At 44.1% G+C, this 25318-nt stretch overlaps 1 protein-coding gene across 5 annotated transcripts in view; it reads left to right on the top strand.

Annotated features, from left to right (window-relative positions):
• Positions 1-25040, top strand: part of LOC306929378 (IQ motif and SEC7 domain-containing protein 1-like) — a 256833-nt gene extending 231793 nt beyond the window's left edge. For 4 of the 5 annotated variants that reach the window (XM_079509885.1, XM_079509884.1, XM_079509883.1 and 1 more), the window contains 9 exons: positions 1023-1189; positions 1708-1847; positions 7125-7154; positions 10051-10176; positions 11813-11912; positions 12534-12695; positions 13192-13392; positions 17433-17482; positions 22529-25040. In XM_079509885.1, coding sequence (XP_079366011.1) covers positions 1023-1189; positions 1708-1847; positions 7125-7154; positions 10051-10176; positions 11813-11912; positions 12534-12695; positions 13192-13392; positions 17433-17482; positions 22529-23083 — 1531 coding nt within the window. In that variant the 3' untranslated portion in view covers positions 23084-25040. The remainder of the gene's footprint in view (positions 1-1022; positions 1190-1707; positions 1848-7124; positions 7155-10050; positions 10177-11812; positions 11913-12533; positions 12696-13191; positions 13393-17432; positions 17483-22528) is intronic. The other variant, XM_079509887.1, reaches the window with a different exon arrangement.
• The last annotated feature ends 278 nt before the right edge of the window (positions 25041-25318 follow it).

Below are 25318 nucleotides of genomic sequence, written 5' to 3'. Positions count from 1 at the left end.
TCCCTAAAGGTGTTCTACGTCCATATAAGTTATAAACACCACCAGTCACAAGATGACCACCAGTCATCTTGTGACTGTCATGGTCACAAGATGAGGCAAAGTCACGTCCTGATCCAAAACAGAAAGTATTCTGGGGGAAACGATGTCCCCTTCGGGGCCTGTGTGTCCGTTTTTTAAATCTCTAGCTTTTCTCCACACCTTAGAATAAGCACTTCAGTATACAGTGGTGGTGGACAGTACATTTTCATTGAGTAAGTGTTGGTATATTTTTTGGAGAAGGCTCTATTTGTTGTTTTTTTTGTTTCTGTTTATTGCAAGCTGATGACTTTCGCTGTACTACATTTCAAATAGAAATATTGTACTTTTTTACAAAATTGCCACACTTGCGAGCGACCAAAACTCAAATTTCTCAAGTTCAGTCAGATAACTCACGAATAGATTTAACCAATATTTATTATAGAATGAGAATACAAGTGTGCATATACTATTTTATCTTGGCATTCGGCTCTCCTACATTTTTCTCCCTGCTCGGCACAATTAAACATTAAGAGCAGGGAGATAGATAGCACCTGGCTTGAGAAGGTCAGGATTGGTCAGAATTGTATTGAAATGATAGCCCCTTGAGATGCAGACCTCATTTTAGAGGGGGTCCCATACACAGGCAAAACATACATACAATACAGTACAGTTACACAATAGACAGTACACAATACACAATGTACAATACAAACGTACAGATACAGTTAGCTTGCACATCCTCTCCCACCCACTCCCCCATCCCCCACAACTCTTTTTAGACAAATACATTGTGAATACATACTATTGTTATCTCGCGCAGTCTCCAAAATGACCCGTGACAAATGAACCGTGTGTGTGTGTGTGTGTGTGTGTGTGTGTGTGTGTGTGTGTGTGTGTGTGTGTGTGTGTGTGTGTGTGTGTGTGTGTGTGTGTGTGTGTGTGTGTGTGGTGTGTGTGTGCGCGTGTGCGTGTGCGTGTGCCTCCATTCTGCCCCCTGTGTGCAGCCAGCGGTACTGCATCTGTAACCCCGGGGTGGTGCGCCAGTTCAGGAACCCAGACACCATCTTCATCCTGGCGTTCGCCATCATCCTCCTCAACACGGACATGTACAGCCCCAACGTCAAGCCCGAGAGGAAGATGAAGATCGACGACTTCGTGAAGAACCTCAGAGGTACACGAGTGTGTTGTGTTCTTGTCGCTAAACACTTTTTTTTAGGTTTTCTGAGCTCAATTGCACCCAAAACACCTGTACTTTGAACATTCAGTAGATGTTCTGTGGTCTGCGGGTTTTTGGAATAATTTGGCTCAAACAAGTGCTCTGATTTGGCTGTGGACTGTGATGTAACAGTCCACAAATCCCACAGATGACATAGACATACCAATTTGCCAGCAGATTGATTGTGAGGGATTTTGCCTGTTTTCACTGCAGCTCAAAAGGCTTCAGAACACACAGAGAAACCCACAGAAAATCCACTGAACGTTCAAAGTTCAGGTAGTGTGGGTGTAATTGGGTGTCATAAAACCTAAAACAAAAAAACATGAAAATGAAAATAAATGAAAATGGATGTAATGAAACCTTTAAGTATGAGTGTTGTCCTTATTACTAAACCAGCAACAAGTAGGCGTCAGTAGGCCAAGGAAGACAGTCCCTCAATTCGTTTTTTTACACACATTGTGATGTTTTGTCAGGTGTGGACGACGGGGAGGACATTCCCAGGGAGATGTTGACAGGGATATACGAGCGGATCCGGAGGCGAGAGCTGAAGACCAACGAGGACCACGTGTCCCAAGTGCAGAAAGTCGAAAAACTCATCGTGGGGAAGAAACCGGTGAGCTGACCTTTTGACCCTGTGGTGAAACAATGGACCGACCCCCTGTTGCAAAATGACCTAAATATAAATCACACTTGTGTGAAGTGAGGAGCGCTCACTGTATTTATATCGGCCCACATGATGTCTTAACGTCGTCATTTATGGCCCTAAACAAACATTAAAGTCCATAGACTTGTCCATAGACTTTACGTCATAAGTGCTTTAAACAAAATCCCATAGACTTGGCTGCCACATGACGTAATCTTCAAAAGCCATGCATTGAAGGGGTTAGCGCCCTTCAAAAAATATATATATACTACGACTAAATCAAATTATAAACTTTGGCGGTACCTTGATGGCGTCGTAATGGAAGATTTTACACTTTGTTGCATGTTGAAAATAGCCGATCTACTAGCTATACAACGCGTCACAGTGAACGCAACCAAACATAAAATGATCTCTTCTCCAAATCTCCACTAGTTCCTCCCTAACATTTTAGTCTACGTTTTATTTGTTGCCGAAATTGTCAGTATTAGTCATAGTTTTAGTCATCATGGCTTATAGTTTTCCTTTAGTTTTTATTTAGTTTTGGTCAGTGAAACAAGGTAGGTAGTTTTTCGTCATAGTTTTAGTTTAGGAAGTCAACACTGCATCACACCACAGTCAGTCTTAGGAAGTCAACACTGCATCACACCCCAGTCAGTCTTATTGAAGTCAACACTACATCACACCCCAGTCAGTCTTATTGAAGTCAACACTGCATCACACCCCAGTCAGTCTTATTGAAGTCAACACTGCATCACACCCCAGTCAGTCTTATTGAAGTCAACACTGCATCACACCCCAGTCAGTCTTATTGAAGTCAACACTGCATCACACCCCAGTCAGTCTTAGGAAGTCAACACTACATCACACCCCAGTCAGTCTTATTGAAGTCAACACTACATCACACCCCAGTCAGTCTTAGGAAGTCAACACTACATCACACCCCAGTCAGTCTTAGGAAGTCAACACTGCATCACACCCCAGTCAGTCTTATTGAAGTCAACACTACATCACACCCCAGTCAGTCTTATTGAAGTCAACACTACATCACACCCCAGTCAGTCTTATTGAAGTCAACACTACATCACACCCCAGTCAGTCTTATTGAAGTCAACACTGCATCACACCCCAGTCAGTCTTATTGAAGTCAACACTGCATCACACCCCAGTCAGTCTTATTGAAGTCAACACTGCATCACACCCCAGTCAGTCTTAGGAAGTCAACACTGCATCACACCCCAGTCAGTCTTAGGAAGTCAACACTACATCACACCCCAGTCAGTCTTAGGAAGTCAACACTGCATCACACCCCAGTCAGTCTTATTGAAGTCAACACTGCATCACACCCCAGTCAGTCTTATTGAAGTCAACACTGCATCACACCCCAGTCAGTCTTATTGAAGTCAACACTGCATCACACCCCAGTCAGTCTTAGGAAGTCAACACTACATCACACCCCAGTCAGTCTTAGGAAGTCAACACTACATCACACCCCAGTCAGTCTTATTGAAGTCAACACTGCATCACACCCCAGTCAGTCTTATTGAAGTCAACACTGCATCACACCCCAGTCAGTCTTATTGAAGTCAACACTGCATCACACCCCAGTCAGTCTTATTGAAGTCAACACTGCATCACACCCCAGTCAGTCTTATTGAAGTCAACACTGCATCACACCCCAGTCAGTCTTAGGAAGTCAACACTGCATCACACCCCAGTCAGTCTTATTGAAGTCAACACTGCATCACACCCCAGTCAGTCTTAGGAAGTCAACACTGCATCACACCCCAGTCAGTCTTATTGGAGTCAACACTGCATCACACCCCAGTCAGTCTTATTGAAGTCAACACTACATCACACCCCAGTCAGTCTTATTGAAGTCAACACTGCATCACACCCCAGTCAGTCTTAGGAAGTCAACACTGCATCACACCCCAGTCAGTCTTAGGAAGTCAACACTGCATCACACCCCAGTCAGTCTTAGGAAGTCAACACTACATCACACCCCAGTCAGTCTTATTGAAGTCAACACTACATCACACCCCAGTCAGTCTTAGGAAGTCAACACTACATCACACCCCAGTCAGTCTTAGGAAGTCAACACTACATCACACCCCAGTCAGTCTTAGGAAGTCAACACTACATCACACCCCAGTCAGTCTTAGGAAGTCAACACTGCATCACACCCCAGTCAGTCTTAGGAAGTCAACACTACATCACACCCCAGTCAGTCTGAGGAAGTCAACACTGCATCACACCCCAGTCAGTCTTAGGAAGTCAACACTGCATCACACCCCAGTCAGTCTTATTGAAGTCAACACTGCATCACACCCCAGTCAGTCTTATTGAAGTCAACACTACATCACACCCCAGTCAGTCTTATTGAAGTCAACACTGCATCACACCCCAGTCAGTCTTAGGAAGTCAACACTGCATCACACCCCAGTCAGTCTTATTGAAGTCAACACTGCATCACACCCCAGTCAGTCTTATTGAAGTCAACACTGCATCACACCCCAGTCAGTCTTATTGAAGTCAACACTGCATCACACCCCAGTCAGTCTTATTGAAGTCAACACTGCATCACACCCCAGTCAGTCTTAGGAAGTCAACACTGCATCACACCCCAGTCAGTCTTATTGAAGTCAACACTGCATCACACCCCAGTCAGTCTTATTGAAGTCAACACTACATCACACCCCAGTCAGTCTTATTGAAGTCAACACTGCATCACACCCCAGTCAGTCTTAGGAAGTCAACACTACATCACACCCCAGTCAGTCTTAGGAAGTCAACACTGCATCACACCCCAGTCAGTCTTAGGAAGTCAACACTACATCACACCCCAGTCAGTCTTATTGAAGTCAACACTACATCACACCCCAGTCAGTCTTAGGAAGTCAACACTACATCACACCCCAGTCAGTCTTAGGAAGTCAACACTACATCACACCCCAGTCAGTCTTAGGAAGTCAACACTACATCACACCCCAGTCAGTCTTAGGAAGTCAACACTGCATCACACCCCAGTCAGTCTTAGGAAGTCAACACTGCATCACACCCCAGTCAGTCTTAGGAAGTCAACACTACATCACACCCCAGTCAGTCTTAGGAAGTCAACACTGCATCACACCCCAGTCAGTCTTAGGAAGTCAACACTACATCACACCCCAGTCAGTCTTATTGAAGTCAACACTACATCACACCCCAGTCAGTCTTAGGAAGTCAACACTACATCACACCCCAGTCAGTCTTAGGAAGTCAACACTACATCACACCCCAGTCAGTCTTAGGAAGTCAACACTGCATCACACCCCAGTCAGTCTTAGGAAGTCAACACTACATCACACCCCAGTCAGTCTTAGGAAGTCAACACTACATCACACCCCAGTCAGTCTTAGGAAGTCAACACTGCATCACACCCCAGTCAGTCTTAGGAAGTCAACACTACATCACACCCCAGTCAGTCTTATTGAAGTCAACACTACATCACACCCCAGTCAGTCTTATTGAAGTCAACACTACATCACACCCCAGTCAGTCTTATTGAAGTCAACACTACATCACACCCCAGTCAGTCTTATTGAAGTCAACACTACATCACACCCCAGTCAGTCTTAGGAAGTCAACACTACATCACACCCCAGTCAGTCTTATTGAAGTCAACACTACATCACACCCCAGTCAGTCTTATTGAAGTCAACACTACATCACACCCCAGTCAGTCTTATTGAAGTCAACACTACATCACACCCCAGTCAGTCTTATTGAAGTCAACACTGCATCACACCCCAGTCAGTCTTAGGAAGTCAACACTACATCACACCCCAGTCAGTCTTATTGAAGTCAACACTACATCACACCCCAGTCAGTCTTAGGAAGTCAACACTACATCACACCCCAGTCAGTCTTAGGAAGTCAACACTACATCACACCCCAGTCAGTCTTATTGAAGTCAACACTACATCACACCCCAGTCAGTCTTATTGAAGTCAACACTACATCACACCCCAGTCAGTCTTAGGAAGTCAACACTGCATCACACCCCAGTCAGTCTTATTGAAGTCAACACTGCATCACACCCCAGTCAGTCTTAGGAAGTCAACACTACATCACACCCCAGTCAGTCTTATTGAAGTCAACACTACATCACACCCCAGTCAGTCTTAGGAAGTCAACACTACATCACACCCCAGTCAGTCTTATTGAAGTCAACACTGCATCACACCCCAGTCAGTCTTAGGAAGTCAACACTACATCACACCCCAGTCAGTCTTAGGAAGTCAACACTACATCACACCCCAGTCAGTCTTAGGAAGTCAACACTACATCACACCCCAGTCAGTCTTAGGAAGTCAACACTACATCACACCCCAGTCAGTCTTAGGAAGTCAACACTGCATCACACCCCAGTCAGTCTTATTGAAGTCAACACTGCATCACACCCCAGTCAGTCTTATTGAAGTCAACACTACATCACACCCCAGTCAGTCTTATTGAAGTCAACACTGCATCACACCCCAGTCAGTCTTATTGAAGTCAACACTACATCACACCCCAGTCAGTCTTATTGAAGTCAACACTGCATCACACCCCAGTCAGTCTTAGGAAGTCAACACTGCATCACACCCCAGTCAGTCTTAGGAAGTCAACACTACATCACACCCCAGTCAGTCTTAGGAAGTCAACACTGCATCACACCCCAGTCAGTCTTAGGAAGTCAACACTGCATCACACCCCAGTCAGTCTTAGGAAGTCAACACTGCATCACACCCCAGTCAGTCTTAGGAAGTCAACACTGCATCACACCCCAGTCAGTCTTAGGAAGTCAACACTACATCACACCCCAGTCAGTCTTAGGAAGTCAACACTGCATCACACCCCAGTCAGTCTTAGGAAGTCAACACTGCATCACACCCCAGTCAGTCTTAGGAAGTCAACACTGCATCACACCCCAGTCAGTCTTAGGAAGTCAACACTACATCACACCCCAGTCAGTCTTAGGAAGTCAACACTGCATCACACCCCAGTCAGTCTTAGGAAGTCAACACTGCATCACACCCCAGTCAGTCTTAGGAAGTCAACACTACATCACACCCCAGTCAGTCTTAGGAAGTCAACACTGCATCACACCCCAGTCAGTCTTATTGAAGTCAACACTACATCACACCCCAGTCAGTCTTATTGAAGTCAACACTGCATCACACCCCAGTCAGTCTTATTGATGTTTTTCTCTTGTGCCTCCTTTAGATCGGCTCTCTGCACCACGGCCTGGGATGTGTAAGTACCCCTTTTGGTCTTTTAAGCATTATGTGATACTTTAGCTATTGAAAAATAGCAGATCTACAAGCTCATACGAGCTTGTATGTCTGCTATTTTTGAAAAATCGGGGAAAATGTGGCACAAATCTTTGTATATATATATTCTTTCAGATCGAACATTTTTAACTCAAATCTTCGCTTCTGGGGGGGTCCCTGGAACAACATATTTTCAGATGGGGGTCGGCGGCCAAATAAATATATTTTTTTGTGGTCCATGACATGAAATATTGAGCACCACTCATAAAGAAACATAGAGGTATTTCAGAAAACTGTCAGCATTTAGAAGACATTTTTCAAATTTCGATGTCAGGCCTAAATGGGTTAAGCTTGTTGCTTGATTCATATCCAGTCTGAATAACTGTACACGACAGAGATCTACAGGGCTAAGAGAAGTAGGAAGGTTTGTGATGGCTGATGGGTACATTAGGTGCAAGGGGTGTCTGCCCATTATTCCTCCGACAGGTCACTGAGGCCACAAAGGTCACTGGCCTTAATATGCTATCATGAGGACTAATGATGCCTCTTTTTATAATATTAACGGGACCAAACAAAGCATCATATTTGAAAACGAGGTTAACAAGGTTTCCGTGGAGTACAGTGGACAGTTCAGAAATACGCCTATACCAGTGACATCATCGGTAGGCAGGTTTGGTCAATTATTATTGCGAGAACAGTGGCTTCCATTTCAGCGCGCTTCCTTTACAGGAGAGAAAAGTTGTCCTTGTAGTACAAGTAGAGTATTTGCGGACATTGTACTTGGTTACTTTACACCATTGGTTCCAAATCTTTTTCATGTCAAGGACCCCCAATTGACACTAATTAACCCGCGGACCCCCCCATTTGAAAAGATATGCCGGGGACCCCCCCATAAGAGAAGATTTGTACGGCTCTACCAGTGATTCTCAACCTGTTTAATTTCAAGGACCCCCCAGTTTGACATGCATTAGTCTACGGACCCCCCATTTAATGGCATTTCTATCTCTGGGACCCCCAATTTATATTGTAAAATCAATGTTGATTTAACTCTTGAGTTAACAGGTCCATTTGGTTCCATTTGTACACTCTCAGAGTTACAGACCCATAATGGTCCATTTGGTTCCAAACTATCATTTAGCTGGGGACCACCTGGAACTCCCTCAAGGACCCCTGGGGGTCCCCGGACCCCACATTGGGAACCACTGCTTTACACCACTGCTATAAAGACACACTGCACTCCTGTTAGTGCTGCTCAGACAAAGCACACTCTAATTGCTACAATATCATGTAGATCATGTTGCATTTTTTACTAAGGTTGCAGCTATTTCGGTACCAAATGCACTCTGAGCCTCCCTGTGCTCTCACGGTGACATCACCTGAATGTCAAACAGAGGAGCGGAGAGAGGAGACCGTCTGCCAGGCAGCGCTCACTGACACCACAGTCCATACAAAGACACTGGCTTTGCTTTGTCTTCACCGTCTGAATATTGAATCGATTCGACCTTTTTCCACATCAAGGTCCATTATTTATTCTGCATCTGAGCCACGTCACGGACCACCATTTGATGAGATCTAGCCCCCCAGACCCAAGACTAAAGAATATTTTGATATCGTTGTTTAAGATTTTGTCCACGATTCCATGCGGTATTGATGTGTTACCATAGACTCAGGGCCGGATCTACCATATGGGCACTTTGGGCACGTGCCCAGGGGCCCTTGGGCACCAGGGGCTCCACAGAAAATGTCCCTGCTTATCCGAATGAAATAAATGGTGTCTAAAAAGATTAGTGTTTTATTGTTGGTGAGAAGGGCAGCTGAAAAGTGCAATTGTGTGTAAAGCAGCGACAATGCGCTAAATTGGCTGTCACTCTGGGGGGGGGGGGTGGGGGGTAGGCGACCGGAAATAGGCCAATATAACGGCATAAAACTGCCCCAAAACGGCTCCAAAACAGCAAAAAGGGGGGCCCTTCGAGCTTCAGTGCCCAGGGGCCCTCAGAGGTGTTAATCCGGCCCTGCATAGACTAGAGCACAATCTCTGTAAAGCGCCTTGGATAAAGGCGCTATATAAAATGCACCATTTACCATTTTATAGAGATAACAGCATTTCTATGACCGAGGGTCGTTAGACTGGTGGGGATGACAACAACAATGACGCAACAACGGACCACATGGTAGCCATGTATTGCTGTCTGAATCAAACGGCACACCGGTGGCCATTTCAAACGACACACTAAAGTGCCGCGGCACACAGGTCGGGAATCACTGATCTAGGACAGTGATGTGATGTTATAATAACTCACATTATGAATGATCTAAGACGGTGATAATAAGATCTATATGAATACAGTAAGTATTCTCAGGTTCTCAAAAGTTTTAGCCCCAAAATAAAAACATCTCTCTGTCACCCAAACTAGTGAAAATAGCAAACAATCTTCAAGCTCACAACACGTCCCAAGCATGGGGAAAAAAGTAGTGGTTTATAGTCCGGAAATTACGGTAATCTAATCTTTGAGAACCACTGAAAAAGGGGCAAAAAAAATCAATAATTGCCAGCTTTTTTTTTTCTTTTTTTCTTTGGCTTTTTCTGCCTTTTATTGATAGGTTGAAAGTAGACTGACAGGAAATGGGGAGAGAGATGACGGGGAGGGGGGGGGAGGGGAAGATCGCGGCAAGGGGGATCGGGAGTCGAACCCGCGGCACGCCGTCAGGCTGGATTAGCAGCCTAGGTGCCCAGACGGTTGAGCTAACCGTCCGGGAAGAATTGCCAGCTTTAAATTTAGAAAAAGAAAAAGAAAATGCTATGGCTTTTTTTTTAGATTATTTGTTTGTGCGTGCGTGTGTGTGTGTGTGCGCGTGCGTGCGTGTGTGTGCGTGTGCAGGTATTATCTCTCCCCCATCGGAGGCTGGTGTGTTACTGCAGGCTGTTTGAAGTGCCAGACCCCAACAAGCCTCAGAAGCTGGGGGTCCACCAGAGAGAGATCTTCCTCTTCAACGACCTGCTGGTGGTACGTACTGTACTGTGTACCCTATAGTCCATGGCTAGTGGCAACCTTTAACCCATTCTGGACGGGAACCCCTTTTGGTGTTTTAACTAAGCATTATGTTATACTTTAGCTATTGAAAAATAGCAGGTGCTATTTTTGAAAAACCGCGAAAATGTGTTGCAAATCTTTGAATATATATATTCTTTCAGAGCGAATGTTTTTAACTCAAATCTTTGCTTCTGGGAGGGTCCCTGGAACAACATGTTTTCAGATGGGGGTCGGCGGCCAAATACGGATATTTTTTGGGGTTCTTGACATGAAATATTGAGCACCACTGATATAGAAACATGAGTTTTTTTCAGAAAACTGTCATGATTTAGAAGACATTTTTTTAAATTTCGACTGCTACATTAACCTTAAACCATTTTGGGCGGGAACCCCTTTTGGTGTTTTAAGCATTGTTATAATTTAGCTATTGAAAAATAGCAGATCTACAAGCTCATAGCGCGCCACCGAGTGGCGCGCTACGAGCTTGTAGGTCTGCTATTTTGTAGGTCTGCTTTTTTTTGAAAATAATTTGGGGACCCCCTAAAATAATTTGGCGACCCCCCGAGGGGTCGCGACCCACGGGTTGAGAACCCCTGGGTTAAGGCACTGGTGCCAACATTGGCACAAAGGAGGGTGATCACTGGCATCAGTGTGCCAGTGATGTAGTCAAATGAAGTCCCTCGCATCATCTGTATGTAAATTGCATCCTGCACACAATTCTACATTCATTAAAACTCTGAAGTGTGACTGGGGACGACGGAGTCTGGGAGTTAGGTGGGTTATTGTTATTGAGCCTAATGATCATTATAAATATTTAAAAAGAAAGGGAAAAAGTTATATTTGTGCACGATCAAAATATTAAACAACGTCTACCAGACTACCACAGTTGGTCCATTTTTGTATTGACCTGAGCCAAACAGGATCTGTTAAAAAAAGAAAAATACAGATTTTTGTACTTTTTAGTTTAAAGGAGCATTCAGTGATTTTGGTGATTTGGAAAAAACCCTGGTCCGCCACGGTAACAAGATGTGCACATGCACACGCTCTACAGTGGGGGAAGTACAACAGACCAACAGCACGTGCACCAAGGCCCGCCCCACTCGATCATGATTGGAGGAAGGCCCCTCTCATCCTGATTGGATGAAGGCTTTGCCACCCAAAGCCCAAACCGAAACTAGGGTTTTTTTACCCCAGGGGCTCACTGGGGACAGGGAGGAACTCCTTATATGGTCAGCACACTTTCTAGTAGGGAGGATTATCCAAAAAATAAGAAAAAATAAGTGATATTTGAATTAAGTGAAATCACTGAATATACCTTTAAAAAAAAAAAATAGCAGATCTACAAGCTCATAATGCATCGAATTGCAACACATTTTGAGTTGTAGATCGGCTATTATAGAGTAGGGTAGAAAGTGATTAAACTGAAGCAAGCCCAAAATAAGCAACTACACATGAAACACATGCAGAAACTAAACTAAAAACTAAAAAAACAAATGCTAGCCTCAACTATCAATATTTCCAAACGACTTTACGGAAAACAAGCCCAAAGACGCTTATAACAAGCAGACCTGGCGACACTGACAGTGCTCCCTGCGCGTCTCTCCCACAGGTCACCAAGATCTTCCAGAAGAAGAAGAATTCTGTGACGTACAGTTTCCGACAGTCCTTCTCGCTTTACGGCATGCAGGTTCTGGTCTTTGAAAACCAGTGTAAGTGTGCGTGTGCGTGTGCGTTTGTGTTTGTGTTTGTGTTTGTGTGTGTGTGTGTGTGTGTGTGTGTGTGTGTGTGTGTGTGTGTGTGTGAGTGTGAGTGTGAGTGTGTGTTTGTGTGTGCGTGCGCACTGTGAATTAGCAATTTGAAACACAAGAAGGGATAATAGTTTTCGTTTAGTTTCAGTCACAACTAAACTAAAATGTATTTTGGCGGGCCTTGATGCCGTCGTAATGGCTGATTTTACATTTGTAGATCTGCTATTTTCAACATGCAACCAAGTATAAATTCACTTGTACTGGATCTCTTGTCCACTAGTCCCTTCCTAACATTTTAGTCTTGTTTTTACATGTTGACGAAATTGTCAATATATTTAGTCTTAGTTTCAGTCATCATAGCTTAGTTTTCATTTAGTTTTCCTCAGTGAAAAAAGGTAGTCGACGAACATTTTTCGTTTTAGTTTTAGTCGACAAAAACAATACTGGTCCTGTCAGCCATCGCTGCTCCCAGTTCTTGGAATGTCAGTCCTATGTGTCCCTGGAGATTGTGTCAGGATATGTATGCGGTCTGGTTCCTCTGGATGCGCTACTATTTATACTTTATGCATTACTCTCCTTCAGATTATCCCAACGGAGTGCGTCTGACGTCGGCCGTACCCGGAGCTGACGTCAAAGTGCTGATCAACTTCAACGCCCCCAACCCCCAAGACCGCAAGAAGTTCACAGACGACCTGCGAGAATCCGTCGCAGAAATCCAGGAGATGGAGAAATACCGCATCGAGTGTAAGAGAAAAATAGGATTGATTGGTTGGTTGATTGATTGATTGATTGATTGATTGATTTACTTTAATGGGAGAACATTTTTTTAATTCATAAAATGAAAATGCTGAATTCAACACCAAGTGTGTACATGGCGTTTGACTCACTAACTCATCAACTTTGATTTCCATCAAATATAAATTAGTATTTATTTTTAGCAGAGTTGGTTAAACCCCTACTCAGCAGTGAGATAGGCAGGCATGCAGGCCGGCAGGCGCATGAGGGAGGCATGCAGGCAGACAGACAGACAGACAGACAGGCAGACTGACTGACTGACTGACTATAAGTCGGTAATAATAATATAAAATAATAATAAATGCTAAATTCGGCACAAAAGTGTGTTTGTGACATTCACTCATTATTAGCTCTTCTGTCTTTGATATTTGACCTTTTATTATCAGTGTTATCACACAAACTCTCCTGCGTACGTAACGTATTGTCCTGTCCTGTGCGCGTGCAGCGGAGCTGGAGAAGCAGAAGGGTGTGGTGGTGCCGAGAGGCAGCGGCGGCTCCCAGCATGGCGGCGCCGGGCCGAGGAAAGACCCCACGATGACGGGCAACGGGGGGCTGAGCCGCGCCAGCCTGGACGACAGCTACGCCACCGGAGAGGGTCTGAAGAGGAGCGCGCTGAGCAGCTCGCTGCGCGACCTCTCAGACGCAGGTATAACGCTCAGAGATAATATACGGTCGTCTAGATAAAAGAGTGGTTCCCCCAAACCTCTTTAGCACATGACCCAAAAGAGAAATGTGATGTCTAGATCCCCCCGGGACCCAAACTAGTGAAAATAGCAGATCGGCTATTTTCACTACTAGTTACTTCTTAAACATTTTGTTTTGTAATTTATGGAATTTCTTCGATTTTTCTTTGATTGATTCATTAAATTAAAGAAATACAAATCTTTGAATTAAAAAATAATTAATTTTTTTTGGGGGGGGTGGGACGTTTTTTGAAAAGGTTTTAATATAATTAAAAACTAAATGTAGGAAACAAAAAACCGAAGGAACCCATAAAAACGTCTCCGCGACGCTGGCGTGCTCCTCTTCCCGGCGCTTACAGTACCATCGCGTTTAAGCGATCTGGACACACATGTTTTTTTGTTGTTTTGTGGAACGCAGGTCTCTTCCTCCTGACAACCATGAGACGTCCATTTTGCATTGTTTTAGCAGGTGAGTCAATTTAGGAAGAAATATCCCATAACCCCCCAAAAACAATTGGTTTTTCAATGGATTCTGGTAGTATTGGGCATGCTAAATAACATACTAAAAGTCTACCTAAATCTACTCTCCAGAAAGCCGTCATTTTCAAGATTGCGTCCCAGACAGAGTTTAAAATGGCCATATATCAAATGGGAAAACATTTTCAAAGTCTTTTTCAACTTATTCTAGTACCTCTGGACATGCTTAAGAACATACTACAAATTTAGGAAAATATACCTTTGGGAAAGGCGTCATTTCCAAGATGACGTTAAAAATGGCAGGCTTATAAAGCTTATAAACAGCTATACTGTATATCTCAATTGAAAAGAAATATACAAAAGGTTTTTCACCTGATTCTTGTACCTGTAGACATGCTTATGAACATACAAAAGATTTAGGAAAATACACCTTCCGGAAAGGCTTCATTTTCAAGATGCCGTTCAAAATGGAAGCTGGCACCGCTATACTGTATATCTCAATAGAAAAAATTGATACAAAAGATTTTTCACTTGATTCTGGTGGTATTGGGCATGCTAAATAACATACTAAAAGTCTACCAAAATCTACCTTCAGGAAAGGCTTCATTTTCAAGATGACGTCCAACATGGCAGCCGTGGCAGCCAGCCAAGCTTAAATTGGCTATACTGTATATCTCAATAGAATATATTTATATGAATGATTTGTCACTTGATTCTGGTACCTGTGGACATGCTTATGAAGATAACAAAAATCTAGGAAAATATACCTTTGGGAAAGGCTTCATTTTCAAGATGGTGTCCAAAACGGCGTCCGGGAGCTTAAAATTGCTATATCTCAATCCATCTTGAAAATGAAGCCTTTCCTGAAGGTAGATTTTGGTAGACTTTTAGTATGTTATTTAGCATGCCCAATACCACCAGAATCAAGTGAAAAATCTTTTGTATCAATTTTTTCTATTGAGATATACAGTATAGCGGTGCCAGCTTCCATTTTGAACGGCATCTTGAAAATGAAGCCTTTCCGGAAGGTGTATTTTCCTAAATCTTTTGTATGTTCATAAGCATGTCTACAGGTACAAGAATCAAGCGAAAACCCTTTTGTATAATTTCTTTTCAATTGAGATATACAGTATAGCTGTTTATAAGCTTTATAAGCCTGCCATTTTTAACGTCATCATGGAAATGACGCCTTTCCCAAAGGTATATTTTCCAAAATTGTAGTATGTTCTTAAGCATGTCCAGAGGTACTAGAATAAGTTGAAAAATACTTTTTTTCCCCATTTGATATATGGCCATTTTAAACTTTCTGGAGAGTAGATTTAGCATACCCAATACTACCAGAATCCATTGAAAAACCTTTTGTATAACATTTTTTGGGGTTAAACCTTATATTGATTCACCTGTCATAGGACGTTTGAGCAACCTCAATGGTTGATAGGTTGGGTATCACAGCTGTGTGTGATTCCGGCGTATTCTCTGATTCTCTGCTGGCCACTAAAACATTGTATCAGCCTCTTTGTTCAAGGGCCAGAATGATAGCCTGGCCCTGAGTGGAGGCGTCCTCTGAATATTAAAGAAACCAAGGTGTTCTTTTAAACCTACGTCTTTATTTATACATCGTATAGCAGCTCTCTGCTGTGGAGTCGTGTCTCATTCTGCTGAGACAATACCAGTGTACAGCGTTCAGACAAATCACCAGGCTAGAGAAACCCGAGGCCGCTGTAAGGGAGTTTGCGTTTTGCTTGAAAGAAAAACATTGGTTAAAAACTGTGTGGAGATCTATCTCTACTGTGCTAGCAATCGTTGCTATGGAGCGTTTGTTCAGTAACAGGGTTCTTCATGTCTCTCCAGCTCTTTTTACAAACAAAAACGGGGAGACTCCCGTCATTGAACAACCACAATTCAGTATTTCAGTATTTAGAGCTATTTAATTACTTATTATTTTTAACAAAACTATATCACTTACACAACCTTTAACTGTATAAAAGGGTGATTCAGAGCCAGCCCTGAAGAGATGGAGGTGTTTTTCAATGGCTCCACGTCTAATTTAATCAAATTCAAGGTTATTGCTTTGTAGGTCACTGCCATCGATTAGGGTTAGGCTCGTGCTTCGTGAGAGGAATTAAAGTTGTATTGTTGATTCTGGCAGAGACACTGGTGGACACTTGCGGTCTACTTCGACAAAGTGCACTTCAGCTTAGGGAGATACTGTGATGTATATACTTGAGCATGTGCACTTAAGCCTCTCCAATTGATCCAGAATGCCACCGCACGCTTGGTCTTCAAACCAGACAATTATTCTCACATGTCTCCCCCCTTCTCCGCTCCCTCCATTGGCTCCCGGTTACTGCCCCCACACAGAGTACAAAACACTGATGTTGGCCTACAGAGACAGAACCAAAGGTATGGCACCCCCATATCTCCAAAAGTCTGATCCAACCCCTACAACCCCCTTCCCCGCTCGCTCAGATCAGCCAACACAGGGAGGCTGTGTTCGCTAAAACACCCGGGACAACGCTCCACCCGTCCCAGACGCTTCTCCCTCCTGGCTCCCAAACTAGGAACTCCATTGCGGTTAGAACTGCAAAGTCGCTCCTGATCTTCCGCCATAGTCTGAAAACTCACCTCTTCAGACTCCACCTTAGCCCATAGCACTTGCCGTAGCACTTGCCCTATAGCCTCGACTCCACCTCTTCAGACTCCACCTTAGCCCATAGCACTTGCCGTAGCACTTGCCCTATAGCCTCGACTCCACCTCTTCAGACTCCACCTCAGCCCGTAGCCTCGACGACCTTTCAGGTCCTTCAGCACTTCCGCTTGACTTCCTGCCTTCAATGGAGACACGTCGCTCCAATGAACTGTAGCAGCCAACGAGGCATCTATTTGTTTATATCTATGGTCATGCCAGTCAGTTGCTCTTCACAGTGCATTGTAGTAGACACTGCAGTCCTCCTGTGATGTAGACTAGTGCTTATACAGTAGTTGATATAGAATTGATGGTGTGATTAGATTTTATTTCATTTGATTAGCCTTTAAGTGTGAGTGGTGTGAGATGGACTGTTGGACCATACTGTACACTGTACAGTATACAGTATGGAATGAGTGTCGGCTTACAGTCGTGCACAAAGCTATAGATGTGTAGATGGCTAAGGGCTCATTCATAGTCTGGATTGTCGGTGGTGAGGTGACCACCGCTCCGGTGGTGAGGTGACCACCGGAGCTGAAATAACCTTGAGCGGTGGTGAGTAAAAACAGAGAGAAGGGCTGGGGCGGTGGCGGCGGTTTGCTCTTCACCGCGGCTCCTGACGTCATGTTGTAGTTCGGTGCTCACCTCACCACCGAAAATCCAGACTATGAATAACGCTTAAGACGTGTCGTGTCTGATCATGTGCTTCATCATATGGCGCCGTAGATATTAGACATGATGTGCAATCAATGTTTAATAAAACGTAGACATTAGAAGAACGTATTATAACTGTAGCTATTAGACAACATGTCTGATGTGTTTATACATGTTCCGCTTCAGGAAAGCGTGGGCGACGCAGCAGTGCAGGATCATTAGACAGCAATATGGAAGTAAGTTCTGTCACCTCTCTGTCCATGGCATGCACAGTGAAATGAAAAAAATATATATATAAGGTCCGCAAACTGGCAAAATGTTGATTTATTGCTTGATTCAACGTTTCGAACGATCACACGCGTATGTACGATCCTATACTGTGTGATTGAAACAGTGAATCGAGCGATAAACAGTGTGCAGACGGTATATTATTCTGTGTATTGATGTTTGTCCTGCGCCTGGGTGGGCACTTAAAGGACCACTTCACCACTTTTCAACATCTCCTCATATAATTGGTCCTCACTAATGTTCATGATAAAACACCACCATTTTGTCCTACTCAGTCTGTGTCTCATAGGAGGGCTTTGGGCAGTTCGGACACCCGTCCACCAGTGACATCATCATTAGGCAGATTTTTTTTAAAGATTTGTTTTAAAATATATTTCGATTTTTATTATCGTGAGAACGATGGCTTCAACTTTTGCATTGCAACTTTTCAGGAAAAGAAAGCATGCCGTTTCTATTAGCTTGGATTCACCATCGATGATGTCACTGGTGGACGGGTTTCTGAACTGCCCACAGCCTTCCTATGAGACACAGACTGAGTAGGAAAAAATGGTGGTGTTTTATCATGAACATTAGTGAGGACCAATTATATGAAGAGATGAAAGTGGTGAAGTGGTCCTTTAACTTGGATGTGTGTGCACTAGCCTTTCTATGCACGGTAAAACCCTCAGTGTTCTTTTATAAATATGGGAGTGTGCAGCACAAATGCAAACCAAATGGACCTGTACGGGTTGAGTGAACCATATTGTATTCATTGTTGTACGATGATGGTGTCACGCAAAAAAAATAAAATGTGGTTGAGGAAGGAACACTCAGGCTTTTACTGTGTATGCATTCTGAAAAGCTCAAAGCTTTTTCTTTCGAACTTTCACACTGGTTTTGCTTTGTAGTTTGACTTGTTTGCTTTTGCTTTGGGGGGGGTGGGGGTGGTGGGGGTATCTGTGCTCATAGGTCTCACTTCTGCTCTGCATGATGGGAACCGAGCGATGACACACAACACTCCCACCAAGACCGACGACACTTTACACTTACACCAACCGGGCTCGCAACTCACCTCTGTAGACTTATATCTCCATTTTATTAACAACAATAACAACAATAATTAAGTCAGATAGATAGCAGACATCGTACAGAGAGAGAAAAAGTGGAGAGCGTGCGTAGGGGAGTGACATGCAGCAAATTATCTGGATATCCGGGACTCACTGATAATGGCTCTGTGTGCCCATTTGATATCCCTAACCACAGGGGTTCTCAACCCGTGGGTCGCGACCCCTCGGGGGGTCGCCAAATTATTTTAGGGGGTCCCCAAATTATTTAAAAAAAAAAAAAAAAAAGATTTTATTTTTAAAAGAAAATTCACGATTTTTCAAAAATAGCAGACCTACAAGCTCGTAGCGCGCCACTCGGTGGCGCGCTATGAGCTTGTAGATCTGCTATTTTTCAATAGCTAAATTATAACAATGCTTAAAACACCAAAAGGGGTTCCCGCCCAAAATGGTTTAAGGTTATTGTAGCAGTCAATTTATATTGAGGGTCGGGAGGGGGCGGGGCGGGGGTCCCGAGACATTGCCAAAGCATTTCCGGGGGTCCCCGGCCAAAAACGTTGAGAACCCCTGCCCTAACCACTTGGATTGGTATGCCTAACCACTTGGGCTTTCCACTATTCATTATTTTGTAATTCTACGTAATCGTCTCCACTGACTTCAGCTGTTTGGGAGAAAGATGCTATCAAGTTTTGTTTGTCACGTGAACAAAGAGACTGTATCTATTTTCCGAGAAGACGCTGGATTTTCATTTCTGAAACATTGCATCTTGTGGATGTGCACAATGTCGGCTATGAATAGTGGCTGCTCGCATAGTTTGCATGTAGCGCATGGCTCTGAAATAGCTGCTTCTTTGCTTTTAACATTCTGTTATGTTGGTTCTTTTTTGTATTGGTGTTTTTTTTGTGTCAACTTGTTTCCAGCTTTTGTTTGTATGTTTCTCTCACTCCAAACCCAACGAGGAGACGGAGAGAAATGTCATAGTTTTCCACTTCCAATTTTGTCCGCTCCCCTTTTCTTTTTTCATCACTTCCAATTGAACTTGTTTATCCTCTTATCCTTTATGAGTTCTCTCCCCTGGTTGGATACAATACATATCCTTTATGAGTTCTCTCCCCTGGTTGGATACAATAAATATCCTTTATGAGTTCTCTCCCCTGGTTGGATACAATAAATATCCTTTATGAGTTCTCTCCCCTGGTTGGATACAATAAATATCCTTTATGAGTTCTCTCCCCTGGTTGGATACAATAAATATCCTTTATGAGTTCTCTCCCCTGGTTGGATACAATAAATATCCTTTATGAGTTCTCTCCCCTGGTTGGATACAATAAATATCCTTTATGAGTTCTCTCCCCTGGTTGGATACAATAAATATCCTTTATGAGTTCTCTCCCCTGGTTGGATACAATACATATCCTTTATGAGTTCTCTCCCCTGGTTGGATACAATAAATATCCTTTATGAGTTCTCTCCCCTGGTTGGATACAATAAATATCCTTTATGAGTTCTCTCCCCTGGTTGGATACAATAAATATCCTTTATGAGTTCTCTCCCCTGGTTGGATACAATAAATATCCTTTATGAGTTCTCTCCCCTGGTTGGATACAATAAATATCCTTTATGAGTTCTCTCCCCCGGTTGGATACAATAAATATCCTTTATGAGTTCTCTCCCCCGGTTGGATACAATAAATATCCTTTATGAGTTCTCTCCCCTGGTTGGATACAATACATATCCTTTATGAGTTCTCTCCCCTGGTTGGATACAATAAATATCCTTTATGAGTTCTCTCCCCTGGTTGGATACAATAAATATCCTTTATGAGTTCTCTCCCCTGGTTGGATACAATAAATATCCTTTATGAGTTCTCTCCCCTGGTTGGATACAATAAATATCCTTTATGAGTTCTCTCCCCTGGTTGGATACAATAAATATCCTTTATGAGTTCTCTCCCCTGGTTGGATACAATAAATATCCAAACAGAAACATGTATTTTCTGTTCATTCAAGAGCTGCAGAGACTCTAGATGCCAGTGAACCAGACGCTTATAAAGCCAACAGCGCCACCCCATGGTCACACATTCATTTTGACACATTTACTCATTAGGCTCCTAGCCTCCTACACAACTCATTGATATAAAGTGTTTGTTCAATAACAGTGTCAAATAGCTCTCTAGTGTGATACTATACTCATTGTTACATAGTGTTTGTTCAGTAACAGTGTTAAATAGCTCTATAGTGTGATACTATACTCATTGTTACATAGTGTTTGTTCAGTAACAGTGTTAAATAGCTCTATAGTGTGATACTAATAGAACTAAAGAAAATATTGCATGCATGCACCATGAGGACGTATCCTCAGTGATGTATCCCAAGGTCATCGGGGTTTCGGGTCTCTCGAACATCATACCCCTCACTCAGGCGACCCAGCCGGGGTGATCAAGTCCCGACTTACGTCCCAGTAGCTACCCTCGATCAGTCCCATCAGGGCAAGACCAGGGCCACACAATCTGTTGCTTCGTAACTACTCTGCCGGGACTGGGAGGTACGCTTTCTGGAAGGACTAGGCTCTGTGGGTTGACTCCTGACTGGGCCCCTCCTACGTCTCACCAGGTCCACTCCTGCTCTGACCAGGCCCAGGACCTGTGCTTTGCACCAGAGTCTCAGCACCAGGCACTTCATTCAGGGGTGGTGGATTGTATAATGGCCCTCCTAAAGGCCTCACCGAGGGTTTTTTTGGGCTTCCTCCTCACGGAGAACACAGGCTGGGGCGCGGGCGCCAACCCATACTGCTCTACTCATTGCTAGAGTGTTTGTGCAGTAACAGTGTTAAATAGCTCTATATAGAGTGCAGCAGTCCCGCCCCCTGTCATGACGACGCCAGGCCCAGGAAATGATTCCCAATGCATTTTTCCCATAGACATTTCAAAAAGTATTTATTTAAAGACGGTTACGCCGCGGACAAAGCCAACTCGAGTCGTGACAAATCATGACAATAAACGCAATATTTTGGACCAAACAAATAATTACAAAGAAGAAAAACAACAACAAAAGTGTTGTAACCTGCCGTTTTTTTCTTCTTTCTAATTCTTTGTTCGGCCCAAAAGATTGTGTTTGTGTTTGTTATCATGATTCGTCACGACAAGAGTTGGCTTTGTACGAGGCTTAAAAGGTCTTTAAATAAATACTTTTTGAAAAGTGAACGGAGAATCATTTCCTGGGCCCTGGTAGGGGGGCGGGACTGCGACGCTCTATTGTGATACTGCTCATTGCTAGAGGGTTTGTTCAGTAGCGGGCGGTGTCCATGTCTCTCCAGCTCTTTAGTAAACAGAAAATGCACTTTCAGGTTGGGATACCAATTTTATCCAACGATGAGAGAGAGAGAGAACTCACACAGGATACAGTCAAAACAATTGAAATTGGAAGTGATGACACTAACAAAATGAGCAGACGAAATATCACTAAGGTTTTTAATTTAACATTCATTTATCCCATTTAGAGCTGAGACCAGATTCTACAAAATGTCTTCCAAATCCTGACAGTTTTCTGAAAAACCTATTATTTCTGTTTCTATATCAGTGGTTCTCAAACTATTTCAGATTTGGAGATCCAAAATTACATGTATTTGGCCACGTCGACCCCCATTTGAAAATATGTTGTTCCAGGAATCCCCCAGAAGAAATGAGTTAAAAACTTTCGTTGTGAAAGAATATATATTTAAAGATTTGCGCGACATTTTCAAAAAATTTCAAAAATAGCAGATCTACACGCTCGTAGCGCGGCACTCGCTATGAGCTTGTAGATCTGCTATTTTTCAACAGCTAAAGTTTGAAATAGTGCTTAAAGTGGTTAAAAGCTAAACGTGACATAGACGCGTCCTCAGGTCTAAATTGGTTAAATTAAAATGCAGCGTGTAATGATTGATGCCTGTCCTTAATTGTCCACCACGCAGGGCTCCACCATTAACAGCCCCCACATGCGGAGGAGAGCGCCCCCCTCTGGCAGAGACGTCCCGCTGCCGCAGCAGCAGCGCCACAGCATGCCCTGCAGCTCCTCCTCGTCGGGGCGCCTGGGCTTCAGCGGCTCCACCAATAAGCAGCAGCAGCGGGCCAAATCCCCCGGCTGCAGCCCCACGTCGCCACACCCCCACCCGGCGCCACCGCACCACCACCACCACCACCACGCCGCCTCGCACTCCCCGCACCCCAGGGGGGGGACCCCCGAAACCGACCCGCACTACGTGGGCCTGAACCCCCCGCCGTACCACCACCATCACCACTACAACCCGCCGGCGCACCTCCAGCACCCCCCGCACCAGTACCACCCCCCCCAGTCCTCCACCTCCTCCTCCCACGGGGGTGGCCACGGCCCCCCTCACTCGTCGCACTCGCAGCAACAACAACAACACCACCACGGAGGACCCCCGCAGGCGCCGCCCGTCTCCCCGGCGCCCGGCGGCGGCGGTAGCACCAAGTCCAAACACAGCGGCATCAGCACGGTGGTGTGAGGCTGTGTGAACACACACGCACACACAGGACGGAACTGGATGTTTCAGGGAAAAGGGGAGGGAGTATGGTGCCGCTCTCGGTAGCAGGGGGGGGGGGGGGGGGGAATGACGTTTCTGCATTAACCCTGCAGATAGCTTTTTCATGAGCGCAACGCGGTGTGGCCGGACTTGGACGGTGCGAGGGTCGAACCACAGACTTATACGAGTCTTTTCCCGCCCACCGGGCTGCGGTCGGTCGCCCCTCCGCTCGGTGGTTCTGGAGGCCGATAATGACGGTTGTACGTTGTCACGCACACCGATAGACTCACGGCACGCACGGAACAGCGGTTTATAGCACCCATGGAACAGCTGTTTATATAGCACCCATGGAACAGCTGTTTATATAGCACCCATGGCACAGCGGATTCAGCCCCTATAACAGTTACAATCTCATTTGCTGCTCGATGCTCCGCCGTGCGAAGGCGTCGCGCGATGAAAGTAGCCGACGTACACGCTCAGAGAATAGACCTGAAAAAACATTGTGTGGGCGAAGGAAGGGAGACATTTTGAAGCCATTATTTCAGGTAATTCAAAATAACCATCTTGGACTTTCCGGTCGCAGAATGGAACCCGAAAAACAAAATGCTCTTTGGCTTTGGATTCTTGCCGCCTGGCTCAGAGCTTGTACAGTTGGGTGCCACCGATATTGTCCCTTATCATTTGACCCATTTAGGCCTGACCTCAAAATTTTAAAAAATCCTTCTAAATCCTCCAGTTTTCTGAAATAAATATTTTCACGATTTTTCAAAAATAGCAGATCTACAAGCTCGTAGCGCGCTACTCGGTGGCGCGCTATGAGCTTGTAGATCTGCTATTTTTCAATAGCTAAATTATAACATGTTTAAAACACCAAAAGGGGTTGCAAACCTCAGCAAAAAGAAAAGGACAATATCGATGGCCTCCAACTGTACACCGGCTACTTCGGGGCGCATGACGACGCTGCACAAACAGGGGGCCTCAGTTTGAGGGACTTTACTATACTATAGTTTCACGATGTAAAGAAGAGAGAGCCATATGGACCGCAGACAGAGCAAGAAGCATGCACAACGAAGACCACAAATACTGTTCTCATGTTCCCCCCTTAAGAAGAAGACAATGGCCATCCTCGCGATAAACACGATCAAATTATCTCGCTCTACTATAGCGTATATATATATCGCAGACGTAAGCAGCGATGTTTACGTTAAATGTCTGCCATGTGTGAGTTTGTGTTTGTACAATGATGATGTGGCTGACGAACTCAAGGACAGACATGTAGTCTGTACAAGTATTTATTAATGGTATAGTGTGTAACTTTGCGTTTGTGTTTACATGACGGTAAATACGCAGTTTTTGACATTTTGTTTAGCCTCAAAAACGTCAGCGAAACAAACAAAATACAGCGAGAGGAGAGCATGATGCTATGGAGGGGTAAACAATGCAAATATATGTATTGTTTTGTTATGTCAACACACAACAAAGTTACACAATATGCCTTTAATGTAGCATAATTAGCTCACAGCACACTGTGATACTCTCGGTTAGAAGATCATAAATGTGCCAATTATTGAAGCATTTACTGATTTAGTCACCAAACCTTTTGCTTTTTGTGTAAATTGTGCATATAGTATTTTGTAATATAATGATATTATCAACTGTTATTATTATTATTATTATTATTACGACAGGAGAAATAAATCAGCCTAAAGGCGCCAGTACAAAGTCTCAATCAAGTATTATACACTTATATTGTACACACATACTAGCGTTGTTTCACCGTTAAGAAACCCATCAAAGTTTTTATCAGTGAGCTGGAATGACTATAATGGTTGCCTTTGAATTAAGACAGAATTATAATATAATTCTGACATATTATTTCGTTGTATGATGATTTCTCTGTCGCCTAAAATAGTAGCGGATGGACAGTATATGGATCTGCTGTTTTGGGGGCGAGCGACGCGGTCGGTACAGCAAGAGTAGGCACCGAGGAAGAGAGTTAATTTAGCCATTTCTTCCCAAAATGTAAAAACATTAAAGGAGCATTCAGTGATTTGGGTGATTTTGAAAAAAACCCAGTCCGCCCCGGTAACAAGATGTGCACATGCACGCACTACAGTAGAGGGGGGACACGCAACAGGCCAACAGCACGCACACCAAGGCCAGCCCCTGCTCGATCATGATTGGCGGAAGGCACCTCTCTATCCTGATTGGATGACG

Source organism: Electrona antarctica (genome assembly GCF_951216825.1).
Source record: "Electrona antarctica genome assembly, chromosome: 9".
Lineage (NCBI taxonomy): Eukaryota > Metazoa > Chordata > Actinopteri > Myctophiformes > Myctophidae > Electrona > Electrona antarctica.
This window is presented reverse-complemented; position numbering and strand designations above follow the sequence as displayed.